Genomic DNA, 24,378 nt, shown 5'->3' with positions numbered 1-24,378 from the left:
TTCTCCACTGTAAAGAGAAGGAACCAAAGAAGAAATCACAAAGTTAGTAAAATATTAGTGTAATGAGAATTTTAAAATATTCTCTAAGAAGCACTTATATAGTGTTGAGTGTACTCCAAGATTTGTTTTTTATTTTGGTAAAATGATAAAAAGATATTACATTGTAAAACATTCATCCTGTAAGTGCTTACACATAGATGTTTTATTATCCAGCACTCTTATGGTAATCTCATTCTCTGGCTCTCTGTGAGAGACACCCTTGCCTGTAATTCTCATCATTGGTTGTTGTTTGACGTTAAATCCCACCAGCTCTCTGTAGTGCTGGGGATGCATTACCTAGTGCGACTCTGGCTGCAGAGGCATCATAGTTGATCCAAAACGACACCCAGGACAGAATTGTAATCAGTGTGGAAGGCATGTAGGTTTGCAAAATGAAGTAACCAATGTTCCTCTTTAGACGAAAACTTAGTGACAGTCGTGGATATGCCCCTGAGTGAAAAAAAAAAAAGAAAAGAAAAGAAAGTCAGATGGTCATTTGGTGGGAGCCATCTCCTTTCTCATCATCGCTAGTTCATTTTGGGGGAAACATCCTCACCTGTTGTGAACTCCACCTTCTTGGACACCATCTTATAGTCAACAATTGAAAACTGAGGAAGCTCAATTTTATTCACTCCTGTTACTGCTCCTTCTCCTCCATTCCAGTAAAACTCAATGTCATCAGTGGTGTAGCCATCTGAATCCAAGAAACAGCAGAGTTAAATAGAATTCAGTTGGCCTAGAAATTCATTTTGAAGACAGTTGGGGATTTGGAGAGAAATTTCCCAGCAATTGATGATAAGATGATTTTGCTTTAAATTGGGATAACACAAGAGGTTTCATGTTGAGTGCTGTTTCTGACAGGCTGGTTGTGGCTGCCTTGAGAAGATGGATATACTTGGCTGTACTGAACATAACCTCTGTGATCATTCAGTGATATCTGATATCACTGCTGCATATTTATTCTCATTGTGTCCACTAACAGGCACTCTTCGGTTAGATTGAGGGATGCCTGAATTCTAGGTGCCTGGGCATAGATTTTGACTATGTGTTATTTAACAACAACAAGTATAATAATTGAGCACATATTTGTTAAAAGGGGAACAGAGAGGATAAAGGGATGGAGTATAATAAAAGATCAAATTAGTACAGACCCATTAAATGATCAAGACATTCAAAAAAGAGTATACATTTTTCAAAGAAAATTAGGTAAGCTTCTCTTTATAGCCTTTGAGTGTAGCTAATATATAGGTGAACATTTTAGGAAATATGTGAATTTTTGATCATATTTTTATATCTTAATACTTATGGTAGTGAGGTTTAAGTAATTTAAGGCGAATGTGTAGAGGATTGTAGATTGTGCTAGGAGGATCTATCTTGAAATCTATTCCCCCTTCCATTTCTGCTCCCAATTGCCATGGGTCTGCTTGGATTATGGTCATATATCAGAATAGCTTGCATAAAAAATGTATTAATATATTCAAAAAAATCTAAAAATCATTTAAAACATATAGAAGGCTTTATATTTGTAGCTTTCTATCTGCTAGAGGCAAAAAGAGATCTTTCTAAGGTTATTTTCTATTTTTATTGACCTCAAATAAAAAAGCATCAAATCCTTTTCCATTAGAATTACTAGGGCTTATGTTTCAAAAGTAACCATGTAATGTAGTAGATATTTTGCCTACTAACTTTTGATTAAACCAGAAACATTTTCTCAAGAGATAAAGAATAATATATTTAAAATTTAGAAGTTGAATGCCAAGTGCCAAAGAATCACCATCAACATATCACTGAAAGAATGTAAGAAAATTTAAGGTCTTCTTCCTTTTCATTTTGAGGGGAAATAAAATTATCTTCACTTTATTGCTTTAAACACTTCTAGCTTCTCTTCAAACAGCTCTTTTTTGAATTCTTATCCCTGAACTCATTGCACTCACAACTGTCTTGTATTTGTTACTTTTGCTACTCTATACAGGTTATTATTTACTATAATATGTTTCAATTTGTTTTATTTTATTTCTCTTAAAACCATCTTCTTCTAGTTCAAGAACTTGCCCTTTCTTCAAAGGGTAATCTTTCATATTCAGTAACCTATTTTACAATGACCCAAGTAGAGCATAGAAATGGAAGGTATTTACTTTTAGATATAATCTTCAGTGTCTGAGAGGCCGTGAGACCCTCGATACCCACTGGACTTAGAGCAATCTACATGGAACTAATTGGCATGTTGGGGATTTCCACCAAATTTGGGTATGGCTCTGTAAGACTGTGATTCTTAACATCTCTTTGAGAATCTGATAAAACCTTCTGAACTCAAGAGAATGAGAAGACAAGCCACAGATTGGGTGAAAATATATACAAAAGACACATCTGATAAAGGACTGTTATCCAAAATATACGAGGAGATCTTAAACCTTGACAGTAAGAAAACAAAAAACCTGATTAAAAATGGGCCAAAGACCTTAACAGACATCTCACCAAAGGAGATATACAGGTGGCAAATAAGCATATGAAAAGATGCTCCACATGACATGCTGTTAGTGAAAGGCAAATTAAAACAATAATGTGATGCTACTGTACACCTATTAGAATCGTCAAAATCTGGAACACTGACATCACCAAATGCTGGAGAGGATGTGGAGCAGCAAGAACTCTCATTCATTGCTGGTGGAAATGCAAAATGGAACAGCCACTTTGGAAGAGAGTTTGGCAGTTTCTTACAAAACTAAACACGCTCTAATCATATGACCTAGCAATCTTGCTCCTTGGTTTTTAGCCAAAGTAATTGAAAACTTGTGTCTACACAAAAACCTGTACACAGATGTTTACAGTAGCTTTATTCATAATTGCCAAAACTTGGGAGCAACCAAGATGTCCTTTGGTCCTTTGATACTGTCGTACACATAGGTACTGGTATATTTCTCAGTGCTAAAAGGAAATGAGCTATCAAGCCATGAAAAAACATGGAAGAAACTTAAATGCATATTATTAAGTGAAAGAAGTCAATCTGAGAAGGCCACATACTGCATGATTCCAACTATGTGACATTCTGGAAAAGGCAAAACTATGGAGACGGTAAGATCAGTGGTTGCCAGGGGTTGGGGGTGGGGAGGGATGAATGTACAGAACACAGATCTTTAGAGAGCAATGAAAATACTCCATATGTTACTATAGTGGGAGACAAATGTCATTATGCATTTGTCTAAACCCATAGAATGGACAACACTAAGAGTGAACCCGAAAGTAAATTATTGACTCTGGTTGATAATGATGTGTCCACATCATTTCATCAATTGTAACAAATGCACCACTTTGGTGGAGGATGTTGATAACAGGGGAGGCTATGCATGTGTGGCGGCGGGGAGTATATGGGAAATCTCTGTACCTTCCCCTCAATTTTGCTGTGAACATAAAACTGCTTTAAAAAATATTCTTAAAAAACTTCTGAAAAAACTCTACAGAAAAACATACATATAATACATATGTATAGATAGGTAAATAAATACAATTTGATGGTAATTTCAGAGAATCATGGTTTCCCCTGGAGCCCATTTAAGTGTTCTAGAATAAGAACCTCCTCTCGGAGGGGAAATGGCTAGTGGCAACACGACAGCTTAAACTCAGCCCTGATGCTCTTCCTTCCACTTCTGATACAACTATGAACTTCTAAGCCCAGCATGAAGTGGGATCTGGGGAATGTGAGGTCTCAGCTCTGTCTGGATCTAGTAGACAATGATGTCATGGGATGTTTTTCCCCTCAGGGACAGGAGAGAACTGGGGGACTACTGGCATGGGGTACTTGGATGGGGTTAGAACAGTGAGATTAAGGAAGAAAGCTGGATGCAGGGATTTGGGGGGACTATTAAATGGAGGCTGCTGCCACTTGTGTGACTATTTGGAGGAACTGCTGTTTTCACAGTCCTTTAATAAGATGTAGGAGAGTTTAAAAAGTGGGGAGAGAGAGGAAGAGAGAGAGAGAGACTACCTCCTGGTGCATCAGTAGGGGAATGACAGCTTGCCTGGAGCCCACCATGCTTTTCATCTAGCTAGAACACTGTTTCCATTTACGGTGCTCTGGCAGCTGGGTCCAAATCCCAAGGGATATGCAAGAGAAACACAACGATATTTATAAGAGAATCCAGTCATCCTACAGAAGGAAAACAAGCATAAGGTCCAGAATAGATGGCTCCTCGTGAGAAGAACTGGTGGAGGAAGCAGATGATAGTTTGAACTTTTCATTTCCCATCTTTATTCAAAATTTGGGAACATATAAGGATATCTGATTAGAGCACAAAAACTTCCTTACTTCCTTGTACTAAAACCCATAGTTTTTAGTTAAAAAAGAGTGTTAGATAAATTGAAAAGAAGATGGCCACTGATGAGGCCAGATTAGTGGATTGGAAGACAGTTTGAACAAAATTATACAGATTTGGAAAGCATAAGGGCTTTGAAAGACTTATCTAGGAGAGCTAACATATGAATAGTGGGCATTCTTGACAGAAGAAGAGGAGCCATAATACACAAAAAGAAAATACAAATTTCCCTGAATTTAATAAACTGTTTTGCATATTGAAGGGCTCATTATATTATGTAACCCTGATATCACTCCTGAACTCCAAGGGTAAAAGAATAATTTTACAATCCTCCAGACACAAAGTACAAGGTATTTTCACAGGAAAAACTATCAGACTTCTGAAAAGAAAGGATTATAGAATAACAATTCAGAACATCTAGAGTAAAGGCAAAAGGACAGCAACTCAGAGACTCAAGAGTCCCATTCCCCGCCAAAATACCACTTCTTTCCAGAGAAGAATTCCAGAGAAGAATATATCACCCAGGGACCTGTTTGAGGAAATTATTCTACAGAAGACTCCAGTCAAACAAATGAATCAGGATGGATAACTAAGACATCATCAGGGAAAGCTCATTGGAAACAGGGGGGGTGTAAAGAATTATAAGACTACTTTGCTCAAATCTATGCAAAGTTGAAAATTTGAATAAAATGGATAATTTTCTCATAAGAAAAGCATTTGCTAAAGCCCAAATCAGGAGAGGCAGAAGATCAAAGTAGCTTGATGTTACCCCCTACAAACAAATAAACACCAGACTCAAACATTTAAGACTGATAATTCTATTTCTACTTAAACAGTTCCAAAGTATAGGGGAAAAATGAAAACTTCCAAATTGTTTTCATAAACTAAGGAGAACATATTAGCAAAACAAGATCCAGCAGTACATTAAATAACAATGCATAACTAGTGGGGTTTATTGTAGGAGTGCAAATGATTCAATATTAGAAAATCTAGTAATATACTTCATTATATTAACAGATCTAAGGAGGAAAAAGCATATGATTATATACACAGGTGCTAAAAAGGCATTTGACAAAATTTAATAGCCAGTCTGTTTGTTTTTTAACAAAACAAACATCACTCAATAAATACGCATAGATGGATATTTCCGTAACATGGTAAGACATATCTATCTCACGCTCAAAGCCAGAATCACGCTTATTGTGGAAACACTAGAATATTCCCATGAAATTTAAGAACAAAATAAGAGTGTCCACTACCATTGCTATTATTTTTAACATTGTTCTGGAAATACTAGCCATTAGGGAAAAGAAAGAAAATTGAACTATAAAGTTGGAAAACTGCTGGTTAAACTATTAAGATTTGTTAGTTATACAACTGTATATACAGTAAACCCCAAAGAATTCACTGAGAGACTTTTACAAACAATAGAATTAGTATGATTATGGGGTACAAAATTACTACACAGAAATGGGTAGCTTTCATATATAAAAACAAAAATTTATAATGGAAGAAAAGACCCTTTTTAAAATAGAGACAAGAAATATCTAGTAATAAACTTAGAAACAGGCAAGACTTATGTGAAGCAACATTTGAAACAGTTTTGAAAAGCACAAAAGAAGCCTTGAACAAATAAAAAGACATACCATGTCTTGAATAGAAAGACTCAACATCCTTAAGTTCGTTTGCAACTTAATGTGATTACCTAGTAATACCAATGAGCTTTTCGTTTTGGGAACTAGACGAAGTGATTCTAAAGTTAAAATAAACAGATTGGAAAATCTAAGACAGCTCTAAAAAATAAGACTCCTGGCTTTGTGCTACTAAACTTAACTTGACAACCAGGCACTAACCTATGTGTGTGTCTTACTCATTCAATGAGTAGGTATTTATTGAGTGCTGATTATGTGCCAGGGGGTGGAAAGTTACCATGGCTACAGTGGTGAATAAAACTGACGTGGCTCCTGCCCTGTTGGAGCTTGCATATTTCGTGTAAAATGTTACATATTTCACCACAAAATTCCTTTCTAAATCCTTCTGTATGGATTGGCTTTCTTTAGCATGTGTTTTAATCTTCAGGAAAGCTTTGCAACAAGGTAGTGGATAAGATTTAGGTAGCCTTATTAAATGAAGTTAAGTGATGTCAAAGGTGATATTTGAGGCACTCCTTTTGCTGGTGCAGCTCATACAGTGTAGATGGCTCTGGAACCAGGAATCGTGGTTTTAGCTTTCTGTGGTCCTGGAGTCAACACATGGCAGGAGCTACCTGACTACCAGCTTCCCGACTGTGGTGAAGCCATCAGTCCCCTTGGAGGGCCGGTCTACACTGTGATACTGGGAGTCATTTCTAGTTGCCCAGCCTAGAGCCTACTACTTCCGTCTTTTAATTTTGTAAGCACCACTTCCTTCTATTGAATCTCTTTCTGCTTAAGCTAGCCAAATGGACTTCTGTTATATGCAGCAGAATCTGGATTGATACATTCTCTTTCTCTTCTGGAGAAGAATTATTTGCTCCAGATTTGGAATTACCAGAGCTTTCCAGGGAAACCTCTGTTGGCTTGTGCTGGTCATTCATTTGCTGTTTGTGTGCCTCTCCTGCTTTCTATACTCTGCTCTGTACCCCTGGGGCTGGGCTCCCTGTCTCTCTGGCTTCCTGTTAGATGCTGCCCCTAAGAAGAATAGGCTGAAGATTAGAAGGTAGAAGGAGGAGGCGAGGCTCTTGATTCTGTCTCTGGCAGTGTGGCAGTGTTGCTGGTGATTGCTGCCAGGGCAGTGGGGTGATTCTGGACTCTCACGGCCCTTCTGGAAACTCTGCAAACAACCAGAACAGCATTTCTAATAGGATCCAACAAATTCAGGCTCATGGGCACTTGTTTCTGGCTTTTCCTCCTTTAACACCCTTTTTTCCTTCTCTCTTTTGCTTTTCCAGTTCGTCCAACCCTTGTAACCAATTCTCTCTATTAAATTCCCTATTTGAAAAAACTTGAGTGGTTTCTGCTTTCCAGTGAGCTCCTGTCAGTCACATAGTGTATCTTATCATGCAAATATTTCATCTGTTTACATAACTTTGTGTTTGTCTCTGCCTTTTGTCTCCTTCATCTGTCATCATATTATACACTTTTTGAAAGCAAAGACCTTCTTTTATTCTTTAAAAAATTTCCTGATGCCTAGAACAGATTCTGTGCACAGTCATGTATCCAATACATATTTGTGAATAAATGACTTTGTGAATGTTGTTTGCTGCTTAGGGGTCTATGTTTATTGTCTCAGACAGGTAGCCTGATATATAACTTACTTGGTAGCATTCTTGAGCCAGATTTATTCCCTGCTTAAAAAGCTTCTGCTCACAAGGGCCTTACAGGTGGGTCTGGGCACCAAGGAAATGGAAAAAGCTGCTTATTAATTTTAGGCTTACTGAGTAACTAGGTGATAAATTACAACCTCAGTCTGATCTTCAAATTGTAGGATTCTAGGGGAGAACTATGTAAGCAATATCTAGAGTTGAAGGACCAGAGATGGTTCGCCGTTTGGGATTGAGAGGGGAGAAGACGGTGGGTGAGCCCAAACCTCTCACTGTCTTCTGCTTTTGCAGGGCAGCCGAACCCTTCAATGCCATGCACAAAAACAGAGCTGGAGTATGGCTATCAATCAATGTGAATCTTAATAGGTTTCAACGATTTATACAGTCAGTGGTCTGGGTCTGTGTTCCCAAGCTCACTGGCACTTTGTTCAACTAAAACCCTTTAGGCTTAGTGTTCAAGGTACTGAGATAATTACAGGTGATTTGGGGGAAAAAAGAATGCTCACTCCATTTCAGGTGGAAGTGTGAGTTCTCATGGGAACAATAATGGCAGCTGGATCCAAAGAGGAGAGCCTAGAAATAAACTATTATTCAAAGATTACACAAGAACATTTTGCCACAGAGAGCAAACATCAATTTTCTCACACCCAAGCAACCTATTTACCAAAGGTTTCCTTTAGGAACCAGTGACTTCATACAGTGTCTCAAAGCCCGAACCCTTGGATACCAAGGATATTGTTTCCTAGCAACAATAACTACACAGAAGCTCTCAAAATTTCCTCTCAGCCCCTGGGGACTTCTTAGTGGGGCAGAAAGTACAGATAAAATTAAGTTGAGGTCATTGGTTAAAGATGCATGGAGCTAGTACAAATATACAAGCATCTGGATGTTAGTGTTTCTCTTTGCTATTTGAAACACTCTATTTTCGATGCATTTTTCTAACCTGGAAATAAAAATTTCCCCCTGTCCTGCTTAATAGAGCTGGGAGGATGGTCTAAAATTGTACTGAAATGTGTTTTAGAGAATGGAGAGATTTAAGCTTCTAATCCATGAGTGGACATGAGTAAATGTATTTCCCTTTGTGGAATGGCCATGGCCTTATCTCAAGTTTCACAGTGTGGGGCTTGATTGGCTTAAGCCAATTGTTAAAACACCATCCCCTTTGCTATGGTGACTGGCTAAGGGTTAGGCAATAACCCAGGTCTAAAACAATTAGGTCATAGCAGGTCCCCTGCCCAAATTAATTGCTTGGAAATAGGCATGTGACCCAAGTTGGTCCAGTCCTAGAGAAATCTAGGACTTGTGTTCAAAAGTTGGAGGAGAGAAGATTTCTTCCCTCTCTCTTTTAGCTGTTTGTAAACAGGAAATGCTGAGTGGAGAGTGGCCAGTCCAGCTATAAGAGCCAGTATCTTCCCTTCCTGTTTACATCAGTCATTACTAGCACCTAACTGAAGTCACACTCATGATCAACATTTCAGCTGACCTACTGAAATAAATTTACTAGTCTTCCACTCTCCACTTCCTTCTGTTCCTTCCACGTGGGGGCAGAAATATTAGGAATTTATCAATATCTCTGCTCCAGGAGCTGTGTAGATCCTTCCTGTTTCAAGGGTATTAGATGGTGCATCTCAGAAGCAGATAAGAAAGCCAGTTGGGTCTAATCCTTCCCGTGGCTCCAAATCTGCTATAACATTTATTTTAAAGGCTACTTGGGATTCCTTTCTCACCCATCTCTGTATCTCCTTCGTATCCTAAGAAGCAGTAAACCGACCATGGAAGCCAGATTTTTAAAGCATTCTCACAAGTATTAAGAAACTGTAGGTACACAGCAGAAACTAACAACATTGTAAAGCAACTATACTCCAATTAAAAAAAAACTAAACCAAAAAAAAAAAAAAGGAAACTGTAGGTACAAATCTGTGCAACAAACCACTTAATAATTGACTCCTACCTGACGACCCACCATCTGAGAGGTCATCCTGTCCCTAGGGATGGCCCTCTTGCTATTTTCTTAGTCAACTCAATAGTTAATTACGTTTCTGGGTAATCATTAGAAAATACGTCCTTATAATAAGTAAAAATTCACCTTCTTGGAGAGTATTCACCATCTGATCCTTGTCTACCCCTTGTGCTAATAGAAAATAAACCCAGTACCTTTTCTACATGACAGTACTTCCCGTTTTGAGGACACCTCTCACGATCCCTTTCAGCATTTCCTTCTTCAGGCTTTGGTCTTTCGCAGGATGTACTCAACCTATGAAGCTTTTCTCCTCTCAGTAGTTTCCAGTTTGGTGATATGCCCTTTGAAGCATGGAAGCCCCAGGCTGAGAGGTGGCCACATCTACCTCGGCTCTTCTCCCTCCTTTGGAGTTATCTGGAAAATTTTCCTATTGTGTAGACTCACCCACAAGATTAATCCTGCCCTGGTTTAATCTGGCCAAACATAGGAGGCCATGGCACCGCCTATGTTTGGCCAATGTGTAAATTTCCAGAGTGACTTTCCAAGAGTCCTGGCACTGTGGTGCCATCATTTATTCATTATTTTTTTAATAATTAATTAATTAATTAATTTTATTTTTGGCTGCGTTGGGTCTTCGTTGCTGCGCGCAGGCTTTCTCTAGTTGTGGTGAGCGGGGGCTACTCTTTGTTGTGGTGCATGGGCTTCTCATTGAGGTGGCTTCTCTTGTTGTGGAGTACAGGCTCTAGGTGCGCAGGCTTCAGTAGTTGTGCCTCGCGGGCTTCAGTAGTTGTGGCTCGAGGGCTCTAGAGCATAGGCTCAGTAGTTGTGGTGCACGGGCTTAGTTGCTCCGCGGCATGTGGGATCTCCCCAGACCAGGGCTCGAACCCGTGTCCCCTGCATTGGCAGGTGGTTTCTTAACCACTGTGCCACCAGGGAAGCCCCCCATCATTTATTCATTTAATATTTGCCTAATAGTTTTAACTTTGAGTCTGTATCTCTGTATTTATCACATTTTCCTGATTCAGTGATTTTACAATCCTATCAAATAAGGAAGTGAGGTCTATTTTGACTTGTGTTTGGAGAAATCGAGCTGCTTCCATAGATTACTGAGCCCTCTTCTTTGGGATCCAGGACTAGAATATTTCCCAGACTGAATCAATTCTCATCAGCCTAAGTGTCTTTGAATTTATCTTTCTTACCTTCTGGAATATGGAATGGTGTATTCCATTCTGTCAATACCAATAATCATTAGGTATACTGATGATGTGTAGGCTTATGATAATCACCTTCCCTTCACAACGCCCAGCTTCCTTTAATATGTGCTAATGGAGCTATATGGCATTAATTTGTGTGGGTGCATATGTTTTAGGCAAATTATTGGTTAAAACTTAGAATCAGCGTTGCTGTATGCCCAAAATCAGTGGTGAAGTAAAAGATAATCACACCTGGAAATGCTAAAATCTTACTATTAAGTATTTGTTATATGTTTTTTATCAATAAATGATTCTCAAAACAAACAGCTACTAGCTATCTACATTTTTTTTTGTCTTAATAGTCAAAGGAGAGAATATTTTATGTCTCAGAAAAAATCCTTATCCAACTCTTTCTAATTTGTATTAATTGCGAAGTAGATTTTTCTGGGAAATCTATGGTCAAATTTTCTTTTATAGTCTTGAAACCCTTTTATGTTATCTATACATTTAATGAACATCCCAATTTTTTGGACCCTCCCTACTTAAAAAAAATAATTGGGGTGAAAGATGGAAATAAATTGTGACTGTTAATGCTTGTTCCTAAGTTATGCCAAATCTGGGCACAACTTTCTCAAAAGATAAATTTTACAGTATGGCAAAAATGTCAACAACAAAAACCATGTACTTCTTACAAAGTTCTGTGAGAAATCTCTGTTCCAAAATTGAGACAGTCTTTTGCTTAATATTACTGTATGGAACAGAGAAGGCCTTGCCTGTTCAACTCAGCTCAAATGAGGTCTTGGAGTTACTGGGATTGGATGTCATCTCTACCCATAATTTCTGCTCTGATAAAAAGGAACATCAAAACCCCTCTCCACTTTGAAACAGTTGTTTGGCTGGGGGAAAAATCCATTATGCCTGTTTTCTCCAAGCATTGGAATGACCATATTGACTTGAACATATGAAAAATGAATTAACTGCATAAGCAGAGACTCTAAACCAGTGTGTTAATATAGGTGTGGTTTAAGATTGTTTAACAGTCCTATTTAAGATTGGATATTGTTTAAGAATGCTTGATCTATTAGACATCCTTAAAGGTGTGCATCCTTGTTTTATTAAGAAGAATAAAAAAACAAAATCAGGCCTAGTCTAGAGAAGGGAATCGCCTCTGATTATGACAAGCACCTAATATGCCACTTGTGCCTTTATCTTCTAAAGTGTGAGTGACCTTCAAGGAAAAATAAGACCAGGAACAAGTAAAGTACAAAGGAAGATGATTATCCAGCTAATTCAAATGCAATATTATGTGAACCTTTCTGTTCTGGCAATGTTATTGTTGGTCTGAAACTCTACATTAATAGCTTAGATGATAACCCCACTTACCTAATTTAATTTTTATGACCACATTGCATCATAAATATGGAAAATTATTCAGAATATATTCATGGCATTTTATTTTGAAGAGTTATGTGCATGCTGCTTGCTTGTGAATCCACCCCTGAGTGGTTACCGAGTTTTGCTTTGTTTTAATTCTTCTTTTCTTTTTTATAGAGGGTCATTTTTCACTGAGAAATTCTGATGATAAGAAATGGTGATTTGTCAATAAAATACATTTTTGGAGAACTCGTTAAAAACTTAAAAAAACCCAACTCAACCAAACCAGTTATGGTAAAACATTTACAGTATGAGGTTAAGAGAAAACAAGCATAAGAAAAATGTATGTGTATGTGTATATATAACAAAGGATATGTATGAAAATAGTTAATAGTGGTTATCTCTGGATGTTAGGATCATTGGTTTTTCTTTATTTTAAAAATTTTATGTGGTGAACTTGTAATGCTTTTAAAAATAAAACCCCAGTAAATTATTTTTATGTTCTAGAAAATGCCTAAATATTGTATGAACTTCAAATCTGTGAAGATTATTTGAATGACCTGTAGAGGGCACTCAAGACCTTCCAGATTCATAGGGAGAGACAGGATACTGTCTGAAAATTTTATTCCTTTCAGTTGCAGGAGTTTTACATTTTTCCTATTTTAGCTTTGGATCACTGATTCTCACAAGGTTCTATTTTAAGATTCATTTATGTTAAATAACACTAGTACAATTCTGATTAATATACCTAGTCACAAATTCATATTTTTAGCTAGAAATATCTGTTTATATTTAAATACACGCAACTCTAATTGTTACTAAAATGATTAAAACAAATGACCTGTTTTGGTATATTTAATGCTTAAGTTGTAATCTTTTCACTAACATCTTCAAAAGGACAGTCTATGCTAGTTTAGCTATGCGTATGAATTAACAAATATCTATGTGCAGCAAATGCACCTATTCTTCACATCCTTATTATTATTATGCAGCTGGTAGCAATAAAATGCATTAAATTAAAAATTAGCCTTCTATCAGGTCAGAGTTTATTTTCAATTTTTATTTTAGTAACTAAGTTACCTAGTTCCTGATTTCTATTAGCTATAATCTATGTATTTTAGTCTCATATACCTTATCAATCACATTCAGATGCCATTAATTGAGACCCACTCTATTCAGTTTCTAAACCTGATGCCTTCCCCATTTGTGGATGCAAAGTATGTAGTCCCTGCCCTGGGTTTTCACAAATGTGTTGCACACAACCTATGATAATAATACAGTACCAAGCTATAGTATCTAAAAAAGGTGGATTTTATTTTCCAACAAGATAGATTTTCTCTGGCAATTCTCAACCATCTTCAAATATTCCATGTTCTTTTGGATTCCCTTTAGGATCAGGTTGGATAGCCTTAGCAACTAGGAGGCCATGTGCTTTTGTGGCTCACAAACTATGATATGTTCTTGTACAATTTCTTGGCTTTTGAAATCATGTGAATAGAATGTTGAAGAGCTGACAGTTCACAGTTGTTTGTATCTACAGCTTATCTGCACTCATTCCCAAGTGCTAGATTGGTGTCACAGAGGTTACTGTGGTAGACTTTTTGGGCACATTAATATCTGTGTTTTAAAAAATTGCATTGTGTCTGGGCATGAGGGAAAAAAAAACCTATCCGATTATTACTGGTTTTGCTGGAATTGATTTTTCACTCCGTGTAACTTGGCAGTTACACTGATGAAACATGTGGCTTGCTGCCATTTTATTTATGTTGAGGGCTTTATTTCTGATGCCCATGAAATAGGAAGACAGGCAAATATAAATTTATCTTTGAAGCTGCCTGGTGTAGAAGTTTGGGAACAGCAGTTAGGAAAGGGCATTGTTGTAATGTTATTGCCTGATCTCAGGCCAGGGAAGAGAAACAGTGAGTATCATTTTCACTTTTCAGAGGGGGGAAATAAAAGTACAGATTTCCATGATCTGATTGGGAAAGCGAATGCTTCCGAGTTTCTATCTGTGGAAATGGGGCCAATAATCTGCAGTACCTGACTCACAGGGAAGATTTAAAAAAGGTTGTTTTGGGCTTCCCTGGTGGCGCAGTGGTTGAGAATCTGCCTGCCAATGCAGGGGACACGGGTTCGAGCCCTGGTCTGGGAAGATCCCACATGCCGCGGAGCACCTAGGCCCGTGAGCCACAACTACTGAGCCTGCGCGTCTGGAGCCTGTGCTCCGCAACAAGAGAGGCCGTGATAGTGAGAGGCCCGCGCACCGCGATGAAGAGTGGCCCCCGCTTGCCGCAACTAGAGAAAGCCCTCGCACAGAAACGAAGACCAAACGCAGCCAAAAATAAATAAATTAATAAATTAATAAACTCCAATCTCTAAAAAAAAAAAAAAAAGGTTGCTTTTGCAAAGTTAACAGCTACAGAGTGCTTCTTAGAACAGGGGTTCCCAACCCTGGGGCCGTGGACTGCTAGCAGCCCGTGGCCTGGTAGGAACTGGGCCGCACAGCAGAAGGTGAGCAGTGGACGAGAGAGGGAAGCTTCATCTGCTGCTCCCCATCACTCCCCATCACTGGCATTACCGCCTGAACCATCCCCCCCCATCTCCCCACCCCAGTCCGTGGAAAAATTGTCTTCCACGAAACTGGTCCCGGGTGCCGAAAAGGTTGGGGACCGCTGTTAGAAGCAATCATCATCAAAATACTTAGAAGCATTACACAAGCATCACCTGTTACTTCAGGATGAGTCCATAACATTGTTCTCTACTGAGGGTGATTCCCCCTGCCCAGGGGACATTTGGCAACATCTGAAGGCATTTTTAGTTATCACAACTTGGGGGATGGATGCTACTAGATCCAGTGAATAGAGGCCAGGGATGATGCGAAATGTCCTACAATAACCAGCCCAGTGCTCCACATGAATTATCCAGCCGAACCTGCCAATAATGCTGATGTTGAGAAACTCTGGTCCTTAGCTAGACGGTACTGTGGTTGGTAGAATGGGTCATATTAAGATTATTGGTATTGGCGATGTGACAAGTGGTTCGCAGTGTTACCCAGATCTCATTCTAAGCAGATAGATCTTTTGGGAAAGAAAGATACAGAATTGTTCTGTCCTCAAATAGCAAATAGAATTTCTTTACTTATAATCCAAGGACCTCATGCCCACCCCTGGCCAAGACAGTACGATCGTGGTTACACACTACTGGGGACTGGGTAGAGGGAAAAGAGACCCTTGGGGAACCTGACTAACAAGCATGGCAAATTCTTGCCTCTTTGGTTTAAAATAAGCTAGCCTGAAAGTCAGAAGGATGTCTACATATGCGAACTTTCTGAAGAATTCTTTTCACCCTGAACTCCCCCAACTACATACACTAAAAACACTTCAAGGAAAAGAAGAGGGGGGAAGAGAAGAAGAGAGGAAAGAAGAGTCAGATGTGAATTGGGGAAGCCCTGTCTGTCTCTGCCCCTTCAAGCTGGGTTCTAGGGTTGGGGTATGATGCTAGACAGCCTCTTTAAAGTTCTGGATAGGAGTGGAGCCTGCACCTTATGCTGAAGGCAATCAAGCATTGTAGGAAGAAGGTTTTTCATTCCACTATTTAGGAGAACAGCATGCTCTGTTAAAGCTGCAGAATGCTAGAGACAACTCCAGCTGTTGTTTCTTGTGGGTTCTTAATAGTGAGGGAGGATTTCAGAGGGTTGCTGGTGGCAGATGTGCACTGGCAGAGAACATGTGGTCCAGTAAGACATCTCAGGGTTACTTCATTGGAAGGATACAGCATGGACAGTTCCCACCAGGGCTCAAAGATTCAGTTAAGTCTTGGGCACATTGCTAGCGCTATAAGAGCTCAGTGGGACTTGGGTCAGCACCCACAGAATGTCCAGTTGCCATTGGAGTGAGACCTGATTTCACCTGTGCTGTGACCCAGACAGGACCAGTTATCTCTGAAGTCAGAGGCTGGCCCAGGAACCAACAGATTGAGCATGAAAGTAGAACAACCCCTCCCTGACCCCCTGAGGTGATGTATCCATAAGCATCTCCAGAGCTTAGACTCATCCCCAGGGGGAGGAGTGGCACAAAAGGGAGACAGTGCAAACAGACCAAGGCACATCCCCTCTGCTCCCCTGGCATTTGCTCTGGTGCCCTCCGACCTCCCCATCAATGCTGGGGGGAAGAGCAGGAAGAAAGAAACAGTCCTGGTGTCACTGCAGCTACACCGGAAGTGTCTGAGGAAGTGCTGAATTTGAGAGAGTATGTGGAAATTACTAGACTGAGCCACACACTTTAAAATTAAATTGACACACTTTGGTTTGTAGACTGAAATTTTTACCTATTTTAGCTGTATCTATGGGAAAAAAAAGTACAGAGATTACGAAGTCTAGTGTCTTGCTCCCACTCTCCATACAATATCTAAAGGTCATATTAGAACTTGAGCAAAAAGATGTACAGTTAGATTCTCATAAAACAAAATAGCTGGGGCTTTAAGAGTAGATTGGATTATACCAATTTACATTCCCACCAACAGGGTAGGATGGTTCCCTTTTCTAAACTGGTACAGCCGCTATGGAGAACAGGGTGGAGATTCTTTAAAAAACTAAAAAGAGTTTCCAGAAGACCCGGATAGCGCCTCCCGGCCACGCTGAACCGGCTCTGGGCTTTCCGGATGCCGGGTTCCCCCATTTTCTTCTGCTGGGTCAGCTATGGCGGCCGTGAAGACCCTGAATCCCAAGGCTGAGGTGGCCCGAGCCCAGGCGGCGTTGGCGGTCAACATCAGTGCAGCCCGGGGGCTGCAGGACGTGCTGAGGACCAACTTGGGGCCTAAGGGCACCATGAAGATGCTTGTTTCTGGTGCTGGAGACATCAAGCTCACTAAAGATAGAAATGTGCTGCTTCATGAAATGCAAATTCAACACCCAGCAGCCTCCTTAATAGCCAAAGTAGCAACAGCCCAGGATGACATAACTGGTAATGGTACCACTTCCAATGTCCTAATTATTGGAGAGCTCCTGAAGCAGGCGGATCTCTACATTTCTGAAGGTCTTCATCCCAGAATAATTACAGAAGGATTTGAAGCTGCAAAGGAAAAGGCACTTCAGTTTTTGGAACAAGTCAAAGTAAGCAAAGAGATGGACAGGGAAACACTTATAGATGTGGCCAGAACATCTCTACGTACTAAAGTTCATGCTGAACTTGCTGATGTCTTAACAGAGGCTGTAGTGGACTCCATTTTAGCCATTAAAAAACAAGATGAACCTATTGACCTCTTCATGGTTGAGATCATGGAGATGAAACATAAATCTGAAACTGATACAAGCTTGATCAGAGGTCTTGTTTTGGACCATGGGGTACGGCATCCTGATATGAAAAAGAGAGTAGAAGATGCGTACATCCTCACATGCAACGTGTCATTAGAATATGAAAAAACAGAAGTGAATTCTGGTTTTTTTTACAAGAGTGCAGAGGAGAGAGAGAAACTAGTGAAAGCTGAAAGAAAATTCATTGAAGACAGAGTTAAAAAAATAATAGACCTGAAAAAGAAAGTCTGTGGTGATTCAGATAAAGGATTTGTTGTTATTAATCAAAAGGGAATTGACCCCTTTTCCTTAGATGCTCTTGCAAAAGAAGGCATAGTAGCTCTGCGCAGAGCTAAAAGGAGAAATATGGAAAGGCTGACTCTTGCTTGTGGTGGGGTAGCCCTAAATTCTCTTGATGACCTAAATCCTGATTGTTTGGGACATGCAGGACTTGTCTATGAATATACATTGGGAGAAGAGAAGTTCACCTTCATTGAGAACTGCAACAATCCTCGCTCGGTCACATTATTGATCAAAGGACCAAATAAGCACACACTTACTCAGATCAAAGATGCAATAAGAGATGGCTTGAGGGCTGTTAAAAATGCTACTGATGATGGCTGTGTAGTTCCAGGTGCTGGTGCAGTGGAAGTGGCAATGGCAGAAGCCCTGATTAAATACAAGCCCAGTGTAAAGGGCAGGGCCCAACTTGGAGTTCAAGCATTTGCTGATGCATTGCTCATTATTCCCAAGGTTCTTGCTCAGAACTCTGGTTTTGACCTTCAGGAAACACTAGTTAAAGTTAAAGCAGAACATTCAGAATCAGGTCAACTTGTGGGTGTAGACTTGAACACAGGTGAGCCAATGGTAGCAGCAGAAGTAGGCGTATGGGATAACTATTGTGTAAAGAAACAGCTTCTTCATTCCTGCACTGTGATTGCCACCAACATTCTCCTGGTTGATGAGATCATGAGAGCTGGAATGTCTTCTCTAAAAGGTTGAATTGAAGCTTCCCTTGTATCATCTGAATCATGAAGATTCTACAGAGTGATCCTAAGAATATAGCTATGGAATTTTTGTCCAAGCTTCAAATGATTTTCAAAGGATTTTCTTTTCCCATATAAAAAAAGGAGAGAACACTGGCATCTGTTCAGATTCTGAAGTTCTGAAATTATAATTACAGTATTTTTTAAATTGCACTGTAGTGTACACATACAGGCCATACTTACCAATAAACAGGATGTTTTGCTTTAAAAAAAAAACAAACTAAAAAGAGAGCTACCATATGATCCAGCAACCCCACTCCTGGGTATATATCCAGAGAAAACCATAATTCAAAAAGATACATGCACCCCAATGTTTATAGCAGTGCTATTTACAATCTCCAGGACATGGAAGCAACCTAAATGTCCATCAGCAGAGGAATGGATAAAGAAGATGTGGTACATATATACAATGGAATATTACTCAGCCATAAAAAGAACAAAATAATGCCATTTGCAGAAACATGGATGGACCTAAAGATTGTCATACTGAGTGAAGTAAGTCAGACAGAGAAAGACAAATATCATATGATATTGCTTATATGTGGAATCTAAAAAAAGGTACAAATGAACTTATCTACAAAAGAGAAATAGAGTGACAGATGTAGAAAATAAACTTATGGTTACCAGGGGGTAAGGGGGCAGAGGGATAAATTAGAAGATTGGGGTTGACATATAATAAGGACCTACTGTGTAGCACAGGGAACTCTACTCTATACTCTGTAATGGCCTATATGGGAAAAGAATCTAAAAAAGAATGGCTTTATGTATATGTATAACAGAATCACTTTGCTGTACACCTGAAACTAACACAACATTGTGAATCAACTATACCCCAATAAAAATTTTAAAAAAGAGTAGATTGGGTTACATTTTCTCCCCAAAGAATCTCCATTAGATGAGTGCTCAATTTCCAGAAGCTCATGTTACTAAAACATGGATTTTAAAATAAAATTGTACTAGAAGAATCCTTTATCATAGTCTTTTTATGCTACATTTTCAGATTTTTCAGCCGTATTTTGGTTTCATCTATATACTGCTGACCAAAGGACCATGAAACTGAAAATAATGGTACCCACTGATCTAGATTGCTTTGAAGCAGCCACTCTGGTTATTAATTTTCATTCAAAAGGAAGATTTTGGCTAGGTTACTTTTCTAGAGCTTAGAGCAGGCAATGCTCCTGAGAATTCTTTGAGAAATTCCATATAAATATTAATCCGTAAAACCCCACTGCTTGGCTATCTCTTCCCTGTTGAAGATGACCTTTTACTAAAAAAAGTATTAGCAGGCAACTGTTTGTTGATACCTGGTTAGATGTTCCATGCAGCAGACCTTTTAATTCTGAGGCAAGCAATACACATTATCACAAGAAATTTCGGAGACGTTATTATATTAAGAATATGTAGGGCAAGTTAGAAATTCTTCTTCAGAATAAAACCTGGAAATAATACTAGTGATTAAATAAACACCCTATATCAAAAGAATCCATGTCCTCTTGTGATCATATTATTGCTGCCATTGATTTAGTGCCTTTTATGGGTCAGGTCTAGAGCTAGACATTTTACATACATGACCACTACACTCAATTCTTACAAGAGCCGTTTAAGAAGAAATTATTAGCTCCATTATAATCATTAGGACACTGAGGTTTAGACGGTTTAAGGAACACGGTCACAAACCTTGTTAGGGCAGCATTTCTAAAATCTTTCTTCCTCACCACACTGCCTAATTTCATACTTGTTAATTTATACAATTTGTTCATACTTTTTGTTTCATACTGTAGAAAGAATTAGTTATACCCTACTAGGTTGAACCTTATGAAAGTGCTGAGATTCGACCTTTTTTGGACCCAGAACAGGAATTTCATATGCTTCATCTTAATATAGTATAGTATGCACTGGCTCAGCTTAGTTAAAATTGTGGGAGTCTCTGGACTGCTTTTGATCCATTACCCTATTCATATCTCAGGTTGTACTGCTAATCTGTGATCTTGAATAGAATGAAGTATTTGAAAAGTTATGCATAAGTCATTTTGAATCCATCACCCCAGAAGGAAAAGATGTCAAAGCAGTTCTGGTGTGATGGAGAGAAACAGACATGGAATCCAAAACCTGGATTCTGGTCTCAGCTCCGCCACTTACCGCTTATGACCTTTGCCGAGGTGTAGCCACGCTGAATCTCAGCTACTTTCTCTGTGAAATGAGGCTAATCATAACTATCTCACAGAGCTGTGAGGAATGAATAATTTAATTAAAAAGAAAAGTTTTTATTGCGTGCCTACTACACCCAGGCATTGTGATGAGCTTTTGGTGTAAACAGATCAATAAAATTTTTACCCTGCCTTTATCCCAAATGAGTTCATCGTTTTAAGAGAGCTAGGAGAAATAAATACGATATGATGTTAAAAGCGCTAAAATAAACGAATGTACAAAATGTTACAGAAACAGGGAGGAGGGAATGTAACACTCATCCACTAGAGCATCTCAAGTGTGTGGAAAGCTCATGTGTCTTGTTCATACTCTAATAAGCCTTTACTAAATATTAGTTGAATAAATGAATGATTCATGGGGTTTGAGGAAGAAGATTGGAAATAAAACTTCACTTTCTTTGCCTCTTTCATTTCCTCACTGCCCTCTCACTGCTCAAATCATGTCAGCCTAGCTGGTGTCTCCCTCCTCCTTTCATGAACTTCTTTCTGCAATAGCTTCTTTTTTGTCTTTTGACAATTCAACAAAGAAGAAAAATATATTCCTGGTATGATTTTAAACTGGCAAGACTAGGAAATATTTCAAATGCACAGAAAAGAAAACAAAAGAATGAAAAGGCAACCTACAGGATGGGAGAAAATATTTGCAAACCATATATCTGGATAAGGGGTTAATATCCAAGATATACAAGGAATTCATACAACTCAATAGCAAAAAGCCAAACAACCCAATTAAAAAATAGGCAACAGACCTAAATACACATTTTCTCAAAGAAGACATAGAAATGGCTAATAGGTACATGAAAAGGTGTTCAACATCATTAATCATCAGGGATTTGCAAATCAAAACCACAAGGACATATCGCCTCATACCTGTTAGAATGGCTGTTATCAAAAATATAAAAGATAAGTTTTGGTGAGGATGTGGAAAAAAAAAAAAAGAACTCTTGTGCACTGTTTGTGGGAATGTAAATTGGTACAGATTTTATGGAAAATATTATGGAGTTTCTTCAAAAAATTAAAAAAAGAAAATACCTTATGATCCAGCAATTTCACTTTCAGGTATTATCCAAAGCAAACGAAGTCAGTATCTCAAAGAGACATCTGCACTCCCATGTTCATTGCATATCTATCTATCTATCTATCTACCTACCTACACACACATATGTATACACACACACACACACGAATATTGTTCAGCCTTATAAAAGAAGGAAATCCTGCCATTTGTGACCACACAGATGAACCTGGAGGACATTATGTTAAATGAAATAATGACACAGAAAGACAAGTATCACTTGATCTCACTTACATGTGGAATCAATGGCTTCTTAACTTCCAAATCAACCGGGCCCTTTTTAACCCTCTATCTTACCTGATCTCTTAGGTGTATTTGTTGTGCCGATTACTTTCTCTCAGAACCTCACCTTCTGTCACTTTTTTGAAATGACATTTCTGGGTTCTCTTCTTGCCTGTCTCTGACAGTTTCCCTTCCTCTTCTTGGGGTTTTCTCTCAAATCAAAAACTATGACATTCCTTAGGGAGCATCCTACAGTTCTTGGATAATATTTCCACTCTTGGTTTTAACTATTGATGATGATTCCAATCTTATTTCCAGGATATAATTCTCCTTTGAGATTTAGACTTCAAATTTCCAACAATCTGCCTGTCATCCTCAGATGAAAATTCCTCACATGAAACTCAAAATGTTCATCATCTCATCTCCCAAACATTTTGTCCCTCTTCTGGAACACCCACACTCCCATTTCATGGCACTATCATTCACCTAGTCACTTGTGGGAGCCATCCTTCATTCATTCTTCTCCCTCACTTACTGCGAATGATACTACCAACATTTGGTTTTCCTCCTATTCCTGGAAACATGGAAAATCACATTTCCTAGACCCACTGCAATTAGTCAGGGCCATGTGACTAATTCTAATCAGGGGACTGTAACAACCTCAAAAAAATGACAGGTATTACTTCAGGCCAAAGACAATGTCTGAATGTTCTTTCCTTTTCTGTAACGACCCAAGAAACACTCTCTCTGAGATGGTGTTGCTACAAGATTATAGACTCTCCATCCGTTGGGTCCCTGAGTAATTCTGTGGAGCAGAATCCCTCCTCCACATCAATTTATGGTAGACACTTAGTGTAAACAGGATAGAAACCTTTGCTGTATTAAGTCATTGAGATTTTGGTGTGTGTTTCTGACTGCAGCATGACCTAGCTTTCCCACTGTTACATTTACCTCATCTGATACACAAAAACTTCTTTCAAATTTGCCCTTTTCCTGTCTCTATTATCTTACTTCTATTCATGGTTGCTGTCTTGGATTGCTTCCACAATCTTCTAGCTGAGTTCACTAAATAGTCGCATTTTTATCTTTTCAGATTCATCTTCTGCACGTCTACCAGCATGTTTAATTTAAAATACAAATATGACAATGTCACTCCCAGCTTGAGTCTTTTAATGATCCCTCATTACCTGTAACAGTAATTTAAAAACTTTGTTCCCTGGAACAGGTAATTGGTGTTCTGGAAAAAAAAAATTCCTAAAAGACTAATGTCCCTGGGTTCAAGAAGATTGTGTGGTAATGCACATCATCTTAGAGGTTTGCAAATGCACTGCAGTAGGATATCAAAATATCGTGAGGTAAAGACATTAGTATAATTTGTTTTAAATAATCCTTTCCCCAAATTTTTGGACCCCTAGTCATTTTAGAAGAATACCTTCTAGCATCAGAATATCAGAATATTATCTAAGCTCTTCCCCTGGCCCCAAGGCTCTTTATGATCACCCTCTGTCTGTCCCTTGAGCTTCTTTTCCTACCACCTTCTGCTGCACCAGGTATGCTTCAGCAACATTCAATGTGTACAGATCTTGCAAACACTGTCCATGGAAGAAATTTGCATTTGGTAGCGCTATTTACTTCAACTGGAATGTTATGGCCCCATGCCAGTCACTCATATACCTTTCGGTTAGTCTCTCAGACTGAGTTCAGAGGATGTTTGCTGCAGGAGGCTGTCATGTAAAACCTAAAATTAAGGTTCAGTATTATGTGCTGCCTTGACATCTCATGAAATCAGGGGGGGCTTTGACCTGCTCCTGTGGATAAGATCCCCTAGACAAATAACCCTCCTCATCATGGGTACCGGGCACAGGCCCTGCACTTCCCGGAGTAATGGGTTTTGGTTCCCTGCCCTCCTGTGGAGTTGTTCAAAGAAGCCAGTCATATCCACCCCACTCTGCGGAAACCCATCTCTCCCTCTTAATACTACAAAGCCTGTCTCCCACAGCCCCTGATGCTTCACTCTGTCCTGAGCACAGCCCTCGTGTGGTCTTGCATGGTATATGGTGTCCTCCCCTATGTGACTGATAAACTGCTGTTGATCTCTTCTGTCCACTGTCAGGTGTCACATGTTCAGCTACCCCCAATACCGTAGGGCAGGAATCCCTCTCTTGACAACAGAAAGAATAGGAGGCAATTAAAAGAGAGATATTCCTATACATCTTGTTTCACAGCTACCCTAGTTCAGTCTGTCCCCATAAGCACTTTGAATGTATCGTTCTTTACACTTGCCACATTTCACTGTAATTATGTCTTTATGTGTCGGTCTCTATATTAGATTGTGAACTCCTTGATGTCGGACACCAAACC

At 39.1% G+C, this 24,378-nt stretch overlaps 3 protein-coding genes across 5 annotated transcripts in view; 2 read left to right on the top strand and 1 right to left on the bottom strand.

Moving 5' to 3' along the window:
- The window catches only part of COMMD8 (COMM domain containing 8), a 57,161-nt gene extending 52,242 nt beyond the window's left edge, over positions 1–4,919 (top strand). The window contains exon 6 of the mRNA XM_061191363.1: positions 4,843–4,919. The gene's annotated coding sequence lies outside the window, so the exon portion shown is untranslated. The remainder of the gene's footprint in view (positions 1–4,842) is intronic.
- GABRB1 (gamma-aminobutyric acid type A receptor subunit beta1) overlaps positions 1–24,378 on the bottom strand; it is a 395,118-nt gene that overhangs the window by 18,759 nt on the left and 351,981 nt on the right. For all 3 annotated transcript variants that reach the window (XM_061191359.1, XM_061191360.1, XM_061191361.1), the window contains exons 6-7: positions 596–733; positions 337–489 (exon numbers count right to left, since the gene is read on the bottom strand). In XM_061191359.1, the coding sequence (XP_061047342.1) occupies positions 337–489; positions 596–733 (291 nt within the window). The remainder of the gene's footprint in view (positions 1–336; positions 490–595; positions 734–24,378) is intronic.
- LOC133092130 (T-complex protein 1 subunit zeta-like) lies at positions 16,797–18,714 on the top strand. The gene has a single exon (XM_061191358.1). It carries the CDS (start codon positions 16,874–16,876, stop codon positions 18,467–18,469), a length of 1,596 nt encoding a protein of 531 aa, XP_061047341.1. The 5' UTR covers positions 16,797–16,873; the 3' UTR covers positions 18,470–18,714.

The sequence above is a fragment of the Eubalaena glacialis genome, chromosome 5 (genome assembly GCF_028564815.1).
Source record: "Eubalaena glacialis isolate mEubGla1 chromosome 5, mEubGla1.1.hap2.+ XY, whole genome shotgun sequence".
Classification (NCBI taxonomy): domain Eukaryota; kingdom Metazoa; phylum Chordata; class Mammalia; order Artiodactyla; family Balaenidae; genus Eubalaena; species Eubalaena glacialis.
Note: the sequence above shows the minus strand (reverse complement) of the source record. Positions and strands in the feature narration are given on the sequence as shown.

Excerpts from the sequence above, each read along its gene's own strand:
- LOC133092130 (XM_061191358.1), top strand. The coding sequence starts at position 16,874 with ATGGCGGCCGTGAAGACCCTGAATCCCAAGGCTGAGGTGGCCCGAGCC.